This window comes from Nematolebias whitei, chromosome 10 (assembly GCF_014905685.2).
Source record: "Nematolebias whitei isolate Nwh7 chromosome 10, NemWhi1, whole genome shotgun sequence".
Lineage (NCBI taxonomy): Eukaryota > Metazoa > Chordata > Actinopteri > Cyprinodontiformes > Rivulidae > Nematolebias > Nematolebias whitei.
In genome coordinates, this window is record NC_056507.1 from 45,217,181 (window position 1) to 45,229,207 (window position 12,027).

Consider the following 12,027-nt stretch of genomic DNA (forward strand, 5'->3'; position numbering starts at 1 on the left):
GAAAATAGGTTGGGAACCACTGCTCCAAGGAATTGAAATAGAGCAGGTACATGTTTATAAATACCTTACATTCAAGCCACATGTGGAGAACGTGGTGAAGAGGCTGAGACTAAAGTTGTGTTTTTACTTTTGGAATAAGTTGTGTTTTTCTTTTAATGTGAAAAAGAGGCTAATTGCTGCTACTTTCTTATCCATGTAAGTAATTACTCATCTTTAATAAAGGAGAATAAAAATAACCCTAGGTTTCTGTTTAGTACTATTGCTAGACTAATTAAAAGTCCCATCTCTGTTGAACCATGTATCCCTACAACTATAAGTAGTGATGACTTCATGAGATTCTTTATAAATCAAATTATTTCAATTAGAGAGAAAATTCAAACCATCCTTCCTTCTACTATCTCTAGTCCCCTGTCAAATGAGGCAACTTTAAAAATTTCACTAGAGCCTGATTTATGTTTGGACAGTTTTTGTCCTGTTGAGCTCTGAATTGTCAAAAATAATAATCTCATCCAAACCATCCACATGCCTGCTAGATCCCATCCCAACCAGACTGTTTAAAGAGGTATTTCCCCTAATTAATGTCCACATTTTGGATCTTCTTAATTTGTCTTTAATGATGGTTATGTACCACAGCGCTTTAAGGTTGCTGTAATTAAACCTTTACTTAAGAAGTCTGATCTTGATTCAGAAATTCTGGCCAGCTATAGACCTATATCTAATCTAACTTTCATCTAAAAAATTCTAGAGAAAATAGTTGCAGGTCAGTTACGTGAACATCTACAAAGAAATAATCTGTTTGAAGAGTTTCAGTCAGGGTTTAGAGCTCATCATAGCACAGAAACAGTACTAGTAAAAGTCACTAATGATATTCTCATGGCCTCAGACAATGGACTTGTGTCTATACTGGTCCTGTTAGACCTCAGTGCTGCATTTGATGCAGTTGATCACAATATTTTACTACAGAGGCTTGAATATGATGTTGGGATTACAGGAACAGCTCTAAAATGGTTTAAATCATATCTATCTGATAGATTCCAGTTTGTAAATGTAAATAATAAATCTTCTTCATACACCAAAGTTAGTCATGGAGTTCCTCAGGGCTCAGTGCTTGGGACAATACTCTTTACTTTATATATGCTTCCATTAGGTAAAGTTATTAAACAGCATGGGATAAATTTTCATTGTTATGCTGATGATACTCAGTTATATTTGTCCATTAAACCCAATGAATCCAATCAGCTACTTAGACTACAAGCATGTCTTAAAGACATAAAAACCTGGATGACCCTTAATTTTCTCCTGTTGAACAGACAAGACTGAGGTTTTGGTTTTTGGACCTGAGCACATTAGGAATGAATTTTTCAGTCTTTCTCCCTCCTTAGATGCATTAATCTGTCCTCCAGCTCTAATGTTAAAAATCTTGGTGTTATTTTTGATCAGGACATGTCTTTTACCCCCCACATTAAAAACGTTACTAGAACCTCCTCCTTCCACCTGTGTAATATCACTAACATTAGAAACATCTGATCTAAAAATGATGCAGAAAAACTGGTTCATGCATTTGTATCGTCTAGACTGGACTATTGCAATGGTTTATTATCTGGATGTCCAAATACTTCTTTAAAATGTCTTCAGTTGATCCAAAATGCTGCTGCCAGAGTCTTAACTGGAGTTAGTGGGAGAGATCATATTTCTCCAGTTTTAGCTTCTCTCCATTGGCTCCCTGTCAAATCCAGAATAGAATTCAAAATCTTACTTCTAACCTACAAAGCTCTCAACAACCTAGCTCCATCTTATATTACAGATCTTATTGTTCCATATTTTCCTAACAGAGCACTTCGCTCCCAGACTGCAGGTTTACTTGTGGTTCCTAGAATTTACAAAAACAGAATGGGAGGCAGATCTTTCAGTTATCAGGCTCCTCTCTTGTGGAACCAACTTCCAATCTCTGTCCATGAGGCTGACACATTATCCAGTTTTAAAACTAGGCTTAAGACTTTCCTTTTTGATAAATCCTATAGTTAGGGTCGGCTTGGGTTTCCTGAGCTGTCCCTTAGTTATGCTGCTATAGGCTTAGACTGCTGGAGGACAAACTGACCACAATTTTAACTCTACTACTGTCATTACTTACTCTGCTCAACCTGTTTTGTATTTGTAATTATTTTTTCTATCCTTAACATGTTTTTTTGTCTTCAGATACACCTGGACCTATACCTGGACTTGGACCTATACCTGGACCTACCATTCTGTGCTCGTCTGTCTCTCCTTCCTGTCCTCTCAACCAGCCGGTCAAAGCAGATGGCTGCTTGTCCTGAGCCTGGTTCTGCTGGAGGTTTCTTCCTGTTAAAAGGGAGTTTTTCTTTCCACTGTTGCCACTGTGCTTGCTCAGGATGGGAGACTGCAACGAAGCCAAGATTCATCTTGTCTGCTGGATTCCTTAGATAGAGAACTTTGCTAGTTGGCTTTTATGTATGTGAATGTTTCTGTAAAGTGCCCTGAGACAACTTTGTTGTGATTTGCGCTATATAAATAAACTGAATTGAATTGAATATAATTGTAGTACCCCTTTTCCATTAGTGCCGGTACGGCACGGTTCGACTCGGCTCGGCACGGTTCCAAGGCTTTTCTACTAACAATTATTCATGGAACTGGCCCTTTTTTCATGACCTTTCTCTCTGGGGTTCCAAGAGTACCGAGCTGGCCTTAAAACATGACGTCAGAACACCGTCGGTCACTGATTGGTCAGTGGGTGTCACAGGTTGTTTGAGAAACTTTCATAACAACCTGATCCGCCATTTGCAATAATTTATTTTTTAAAGAAAAGTTATTTGAGTAATTCTCAAAACAGTGTTCTGGTAGTTCTTATTTCTGTTGTACAACTACCAGTTTATACCTTTTACACATAAGTTTGTAACTATTTACTTTGTTCTTTTATTATTTACTTTATTCTACAAACCGGATTCCAATAAAGTTGGGACACTAAACAAATAGTAAATAAAAACTGAATGCAATGATGTGGAGGTGCCAACATCTAATATTTTATTCAGAATAGAACACAAATCACAGATCAAAAGTTTAAACTGAGAGAATGTATCATTTTAAGGGAAAAATCTGTTGTTTCCAAATTTCTTGGCGTCAACAAATCCCAAAAAAGTTGGGACAAGTCCATTTTTACCATTGTGTGGCATCCCCCCTTCTTCTTACAACACTCAACAGACGTCTAGGGACAGAGGAGACCAGTTTCTGAAGTTTAGAAATAGGAATGCTCTCCCATTCATGTCTAATACAGGCCTCTAACTGTTCCATCATCTTGGGCCTTCTTTGTCGCACCTTCCTCTTTATGATGCACCAAATGTTCTCTATAGGTGAAAGATCTGGACTGCAGGCTGGCCATTTCAGTACCCTGATCCTTTTCCTTCGTAGCCATGATGTTGTGATTGCTGCAGAATGTGGTCTGGCATTATCGTGTTGAAAAATGCAGGGTCTTCCCTGAAAGAGATGATGTCTAGATGGGAGCATATGTTGTTCTAGAACCTGAACGTAGTTCTCTGCATTAATGGTGCCTTTCCAGACATGCAAGCTGCCCATGCCACAAGCGCTCATGCAACCCCATACCATCAGTGATGCAGGCTTCTGAACGGAGCGTTGATAGCAACTTGGGCTATCCTTGTCCTCTCTGGTCCGGATGACATGGCGTCCCAGTGTTCCATAAAGAAGTTCAAATCGTGACTCATCTGACCACAGAACAGTCTTCCATTTTGCCACACTCCATTTTAAATGACCCCAGACCCAGTGCAAACGTCTGAGCTTGTGGAGCTTGCTTAGAAATGGCTTCCTCTTTGCACTGTAGAGTTTCAGCTGGCAACAGCAGATGGCACGGTATGCTTTCTGGAAGTATTCCTGAGCCCATTCTATTATTTCCTTGACAGTGGCATTCCTGTTTGAGGTGCAGTGATGTTTAAGTGCCCGGAGATCACGAGCATCCAGTAGAGTTTTACGGCCTTGACCCTTATGCACAGTGATTCTTCCAGATTCTCTGAATCTTTTGATGATGTTATGCACGGTTGATGATGATAACTTAAAAGTCTTTGCTATTTTATGCTGGGTAACACAATTCTGGTATTGTTGCACCATATTTCTGGGCAACAATGGTGGAATTGGTGATCCTCTTACCATCTTGGCTTCTTAGAGACACTGACACTCTGAGAAGCTCTTTTTATACCCAATCATGTTGTCAATTGACCTAATTAGTGTTAATTGGTCTTCCAGCTGTTCGTTATATGTTCAATTTCCTTTTTCCAGCCACTTATTGCTACTTGTCCCAACTTTTTTGGGATTTGTTGACACTGTGAAATTTTGAATCAACATATTTTTTCCTTTAAAATGTTACATTTACTGAGATTAAACTTTTGATCTGTCATCTATGTTATATTACAAATAAAATATTGACATTTGCAATTTCTAGATCATTGCATTCAGTTTTTATTCACAATTTATTTAGTGTCCCAACTTTTTTGGAACCCGGTTTGTAGATAACATGATGTAAAAACTAACCTTTTCCAAATAGTTGAGGATTTCAAACTGGAATTTTAATTATTAACCACTTATCAACCAGTAGCACCCTCCCAGCTTCTGAACATAATTTTAACAAGGTTGAGTCAGGTCCTCTGGACATATTCTTCTCTGTTGATCAATAAGAATAAAATCCATCTAGAGGACCTGACTCAGACTTGTAAGATTCATCTACTTGGGTTATTGAGCAGCATCAGGATATAATTACATTTTATTATTTTGTGGGACATCTGTGAATTGGTCTCTGATTCTCATAATCAAAATTATTTTGGCTAACATCAAATTTGATCAAACATATGAACAGTATCAATTTAAGCATACTTTCTGTTGTCTTTGCAAAAAATGTCAGAAATTGCAATACTAACATTAAATTAACAAGGAAACAACCTGTGTGTTCATTTCCTTTGTGAAAGCTTAATTCACCAAGCTTTACATGTAATAAATGTGCACAGTAGCTCTTCAGCCACAACAAAACATTCTGTAAGGTTTCATTTCATCACCTGGAGTCCGAGAGAAAGGCATGCTTACCCTGGAGGAAGTCAGGTTTAGGTCCCCCCAGATAACAAAGCCTGCAGCTCCTAGAGCAGCACTCTCCCCAATAGTCTGGACCAAGTCTTTCTGTGGAACGCACACAGGACAGATGGAGACGTCACACAGATGAGATGGACAAGTCACACATATGGACATGTCACACAATTAAATTCATTTCAATTCAGTTTACTGTATTTATATAGCACCAAGTCACAACAGAAGTCGTCCCAGAGCACTGAACAGAAATATTCATATACCTGTATATAAAAATAAATTATTATTTATCTGAGGAGCACACTGTTTTGAATTTAACTCCATCACAGAACTCTCATCTTGAACAAGCTTGAAGGTGACAGTGGAAAGGAAAAACTCCCTCATGAGGAAGAAACCTTTAGCAGAACCAGGTTCAGGACAAGCGGCCATCTTCTTCAACCGACTGGGTTTAGTAAGAACAGATACACAATGGCAGGTCAAGAATCACATGTTCAGATAGAAATAGTATCAAATGAAAACTATTCAATTTTAGCAAATCCATCCATTATCCATTAAATCCATTATCGTTTACCCGCTTCTTCCATTTTGGGTCATGGGGGTCAACGGTGTCCATATCCAGCAATCACTGTGCGAGGGGCGGGGAAAACCCTGGACAGGTCTCCAGTCCATCACAGGGACACACAGACACAAACAAGACAAACAACCATTCACTTTCTCTCTCACACCTAGGGACAATTTAGAGTCACAAATCAGCCTAACACGCATGTTTTTAGTCTGTGGGAGGAAACAGCAGACCCCGGAAAAAAAACACACAAGCACGAGAAAAACATGCAGACTCCAGACAGAAGGACCCCAGGTCCAACCGGGGATTGAACCCAGGACCTTCTTGCTGTGAGGCAACAGTGCTAACCACTGATCCATCGTGCTGCAAGCCCTAAGGACTCAGACTGAGCAAGCATGCAGTCTGAGAGCAAAGTGCTCTGTTGGGAAAATATGGAACAATAAGATCTCAAATATAAGCTGGAACTAGGTTGTTGAGAGCTTTGTAGGTTAGAAGTAAGATTTTGAATTCAATTCTAGATTTCAGGGATTCAAGGATTCAAGGTTATTTAATTGTCATACACACCACATGTGGGGTGTGGAACAAAATTATGTACACAGGGTCCCAGCTACATCCACCAAAAGTATCAAAATGTAAAAGAAAAACATTAATAAGATCTAAGATATGACCTAAGAAAAATTTTAACTTAAGATACACTAAGCACTAACAGCATAAAAAACAATACGCCCAACAGTAGCACGAACAGTTTGTGTGAGCAGATGAGCACGAATGAACACATCAACATGAAACAGATCAGCAGCAACATGATGTGATTTTTCACAGTGATTATTCTGGTTAGAGATTCATGAGTCTAACAGCCTCAGGGTAGAAGCTGTTCCTCAGTCTAGTGGTTCTACACTTAATGCTCCTCAACCTCCTTCCTGAGGGGAGTGGGGCAAAAAGTGTGTGTGCTGGGTGAGTGTGGTCCTTCATGATGCAGGTGCCCCTCTTCCTGCATCTAGAGGTGTAGATGTCTGTGATGGTGGAGACTGACTCCAACATCTTCTGTGCAGCCTTCACCACTCTCTGCAGAGCTTTACTTTCTGCAGCTGTGCAGCCTCCATGCCACACGTTGATGCTGGAGCACAGGATGCTCTCCACTGCACACCTGTAGAAGGAGGTGAGGACTGAGCTTCCCAGACCAGCTCGCCTCAGCCGTCTGAGGAAGTAGAGTCTCTGATGAGCTTTCTTGATCAGGCTGGTGGTGTTGTTGCTCCAGCTGAGGTTGTCATTCATGTGTACACCCAAGTACTTGTAGCTGGAGACCACTTCCACCACAGATCCTCTCATGTTCAGGGGGGTGTAGATGTTTTTGTTCCTTCTGAAGTCCACAATCATCTCCTTTGTCTTCTTCACATTGATGTGAAGGTTATTCTCTTTGCACCAGCTCTCCAGGTGTTCCACCTCTTGCCTGTAGCTGGACTCATCATTGTTTGTGATGCATCCCACCACCGCTGTATCGTCTGCAAACTTTACAATGTGACAGCCTGGATGGGTAGCTGCACAATCATACGTGAGCAGAGTAAACAGGAGGGGGCTCAACACACATCCCTGAGGAGAGCCAGTGCTGAGGGTTATGGTGGAGGAGGAGAAGTTGTGGATCCTCACTAACTGTGGTCTGTTTGTTAAGAAGTCTAGTACCCAGTTGCAAATGGAGGGGCTTAGTCCTAGTGTGGATAGTTTGTCCATCAGGGTTTGGGGGATCATGGTGTTGAAGGTGGATGTGAAGTCCACAAAGAGCATATGGACGTAAGAGTTTTTCTGCTCCATGTGGTTGAGTGCAGTGTGGACCACAGAGGAGATGGCGTCCTCTGTTGATCGGTTCTCACGGTATGCGTACTGGTGAGGGTCCTCGTTCATGTTGATGGTTGTTTTGATGTGAGTCATGACCAGTTTTTCTAAGCATTTAGCAACTATCGGGGTGAGGGCCACTGGCCGATAGTCATTCAGACCAGTCACTGTAGAGCTTTTTGGGACTGGGATGATGGTGGCAGTCTTCAGGCAGGTGGGAACTGTCTCCAGGGTAAGTGAGGTGTTAAAGATGTCTGCCAGCACCTCGCAGAGCTGATCAGCACATTCCTTCAACACTTTTCCGGGGATGTTGTCTGGGCCAGTTGCTTTGTGCGGATTAATCCTCCTGAAGGTACTCCTTACTTCTGCTGAGGTCACGCTGAGATGCTCTTCATCCGGTGGTGAGGTGAGTCTGGTGCTGGGTGGTCTGTTCGGGTCTTCAAAGCGTGCATAGAACTTGTTGAGGGCATCAGGCAGAGATGGGTCTTTGGGGCATTGTTTGCTCCTTCCTTTATAATCTGTTATGCACTTAATGCCCCTCCACATGCTCCGAGGGTCTTGTGAGATGAATTGACCCTCGATCCTCTGTGCATATGTGGCCTTGGCCCTCTTAATACCAGCAACCAGTTATTTTCTTGTCCTACTCAGCTCCTCTGAGTTTCCAGACCTGAAGGCAGTGTTCCTGGCTTCCAGCAGGGTACACAACTCTGCATTCAGCCATGGTTTTCTGTTTGGGTAGCTTTTAACATTTCTGATAGTGGAGACAGTTTCAGTACATGTACTAATGTAACCCAGAACTAAGGATGTGTATTGGTCAAGATCAAGCGAACCTCCATTTTCAGCAGCTTCTCTGAAAACCTGCCAATCTCTTCGGTCAAAACAATCTCTCAGTATGGGGCCACTGTCTTGGATCTAGCATTTAACTTCCTTTTGTACCGGTCTGGAGCGTCTCAGCGGGGGCATGTATGCAGGAGCCAGGAAGATTGAGATGTGGTCTGACAGTCCTAGGTGGGGGCGGGGTTAGGCTTTGTATGCATCTTTTACGTTCGTGTAAACACAGTCCAGCGTCTTGTCTCCACGTGTCGGAATCGCCACATGCTGATTAAAGCTTGGGAAACAGTCCGTTAGATTCACGTGGTTAAAGTCTCCGGCTACAACGTAAAGAGCCTCGGGGTGTTTGCTCTGCAGCGAGCTGATGATATCATGTAACTCCTACAGTGATTCATTAGCATTAGCGTCCGGAGGAATGTAAACAACTGTGATAAAAGTCACCGTGAACTCGCGGGGTAGATAATGTGGCCGACATTTCACTGTTATTTGCTCCAAAACCTTCGAGCATGAGCTATTTACAACAGTACAGTTCATGCACCAACTTTTACTCACGTAAATGCACACTCCGCCTCCCCGTGATTTCCCCGTTAGCTCGCTGCAGCGGTCCGCTCGAAGAAAAAGTCTGTCATCCAGCTGGAAGACTGTATCCGGCGATTCACTTGTAATCCTTGTTTCCGTGAGGCAAAGCACCGCACACTTCTTAATCTCTTCTGAGGCGCCCGCTCTCAGACGAAGTAAATCCACCTTGTTGTCCAACGAATGGACATTCGACAGAAAGAGAGACGGCATGGGGAGTTTACTGGCTTTAGCGTTAGCTCGTAGCCTCACCATAACCCCCGCCCGGCATCCTCTCCTCTTAAGCCGGGAGCAGCGCTTCCTCTTCTGCCCGCTGGAATGCCTCTGCTGCAGCTTCCAGGTAGATGACTTTAAGTTATACATTCTGCCGAGCATAGTTTTGAGTTTGTTGCTGATTTCTGCTATATTTCGTGGCAAATCCGCTCCTATTCTCATCAGTTCGGTTCGGCTATAGTTCACACGCATAAATCGCGCTGAGTCAGGCACAGAGCCAATATCAAAACTTCTAAAAACTGGGATGGTACCAGGAGCCTGTGAAGCTGCAACTGCTCTGAGCGCGGCCATCTTGGCAAGAGCATACAGTCCATACAGTTATCTCATGAGTTCATAACACAAACTGCACATTAGTTTTTTTCAATTTTGCTTAAAATTTGAGTTTTTTTTTTTTCATTTTTTAAATTCAGAATAATTTCAGGTTCAAACCTTTTGGCATCTTTCTTTCACACAGACATAAACTGCTCATTATATACTTTGTATTGAACATTAATCATTGTATTAAATGTACTCACTGTGGTAAGGAAGGCCAGGGCTTCATCTCTGTAGCCTAGCCTGAGGTACACGTAGGTAGGAAGGTCATATTTCTTGGAGGTTAGTGAGGCAATGCGTAGCGACTCCCGGATCCTGTGCTGAGTGAAGTGCAGGTTACTGATGCTGTTGGTATGACTTTTCCTAATGGCCACAGAAGGAAACAGTGCTGTACTGCTGTTCCATAGCCACAGCAGCTCATTGTTTCTCAGCCTCTCCAGAAGAGGGCAGAGGCCAGTGTAATTCTTCTCATGGAGATTGTAGTTGTGACAGTCAGGGTAGAGGTAAAAACCCCAAAGTGCGCTGGGTCGAAGGTGTGTTCCTAACTGGATAGTTCGCTGCATAAATGCTTTGGCACTTTTTTCAAAGCACCGCTGTGCCAGTGCTTCCACCTGAGCTGCCGTCACATTAACATACACCTTCATAGTGAGTTCTTTAGACTTATGTCTGTAGATGTCTTTCTTGTGCCAGTTACGGTCCCACTGAGGTCGCCAGAACTCCCAGTCAATGACAGCTAGGCCACGGAAGTCCTCTTCAGGTATGAAGTGAATGATGTCCTGGTAGGCCTTGAGCAGGTGTAGGTCCAGGCTGCAGTTCTGAGGGAGGCCACCATGGATGGCAATGCCTTGAGAGGTGTAGTGAGGGTAGTAGCCCAGCCGGTTTGCATAAAAAATAGTCACATTCTGGCCTGTCCAGTCAGCACGCGGACTTCCTTGGATGTGAAAAAGATGATCAAGATTAGTTGTGATGTTGTACTTGATGGTGCACATGTCTAGAGGGGCATTCCAGGCAGCAATGAAGGGCTTCTGACTAATCAGTGGAAGCTTTGCAGGTTTTTCACCAAAGGCGACATGGAAAAATAATAACAGCCAATAGCAGATGAGAGCAACAGGTACTACATGGTGGGAGGATGTCCCGCCTGCTGGCAACACAAGCATTCTGGGGCTCAAGCGTGTCATCTGTCAATCATACTGATGAGAGAAAAAAAAATGGGAAAAAAGAAAAGATTACTATTTTAAATCTTTTAAGTAAAATTTTCAAAAATTGCTGCCTTTTTTAAGGTTCTCGTGAACGTTAAGTATTCTATCGCTATGGGCTTGTTATTAATTAAACTAAAGTTGTTTTCACAAGGTAAATTGAGTTTAGACATTTTGCTATGGTTTAAAAAGTTGTGAACTCCAAACAGAGAGACAACAGGCAGGTTAGAAACCCAGAACCAGAGTGAACCAGCTAATCCACCCATATCTGCCATGTTTTTTTGTGCCCAGCCTCCATCCTTGAGTGCAACAAAAGATCATAAAAACCTTCATGATAAATATTCTGTGTAAATTTAAATACTTACAAATAGTTTAAATTTAGGCCATGTTCAAACATCTTTCTTCCACCATTTCAAGAAACGTTTTCATCAGACAAGAAAAAAGCACTATTTGTGTTTATAGGGAAATAATAAACATCACCACTGGACTTTTTCACTTGTGTTTGAAATATATTTCTATCAGTATTATATTTTGTTATTATTATTAATTTGTGTACATCTACGGATACATATTAAACCAATGTAGAACCTTTATTTCCGGGTTTTTGTTTCTGGTACGAAGGAGTTTTAGTTACACGCCTGCACTCTGCAACAAGCATAGATATGTAGCGTCCATCCTTCGAAGAACCTTAAGACAAATGTCCTCAGAGACACGACGTCATGCCCCTTTTCCACTGTCACAGCGCGGGTCGGATATTTCCGGCTTGACTCGCGTTTGAGGTCTTTTCCACTGTTCCTGGGACCGGCTCGCCTCCCTAAATTCTGGCCCGGCTTCTCAAGGAGTCCAAGCGAGCCGCGCCGTGATGTCAGAAACACTGTCGGTCACTGACTGGTCGGGGGGAGGAGTCTGGAGTCTTTCCAAACAACCCGATCCGCCATTTTTCCTCTACCGCTTGCCATTAGCATAACTCGAGGAGCGTATCTTTTAGTATTTTGAAGCTATACAAAAACAATAATGTCAAAGCCGTGGTCAAATGCAGAAGTGCAGGTGTTGTTGTGCTTGGTGGCCGACGAAAAAAGACAAAGCGAGCTAGATGGAGTGATTGGAGGGTGGTTTGGACACGGCCACTGCTCTACTTGAATCATTTATAGAAGATGGTGAGTGTTTTCTAACTTTAAACATATTTTAAGTTACTCATTCCATCGGTTCTGAACATATTTTTAACTAACAAAAGAGGCTGACGCCATAATAGGACAACATCGGTGCTACGATGCTAAGCTAATTTGCATAAACTCTATCTGTCCTCCGGTCCCGTTTCTCACTGTATTTTATCCAGAACATATTTCAGCA

General features: G+C 42.2%; 1 protein-coding gene across 1 annotated transcript in view; it reads right to left on the reverse strand.

Moving 5' to 3' along the window:
* The window catches only part of LOC119415862 (hyaluronidase-4), a 16,330-nt gene extending 5,692 nt beyond the window's left edge, over nt 1-10,638 (reverse strand). Inside the window, exons 1-2 of the mRNA XM_037683037.1 lie at nt 9,685-10,638; nt 5,101-5,190 (exon numbers count right to left, since the gene is read on the reverse strand). Of these exons, the coding sequence (XP_037538965.1) occupies nt 5,101-5,190; nt 9,685-10,638 (1,044 nt within the window). The remainder of the gene's footprint in view (nt 1-5,100; nt 5,191-9,684) is intronic.
* Nucleotides 10,639-12,027: the final 1,389 nt, after the last annotated feature.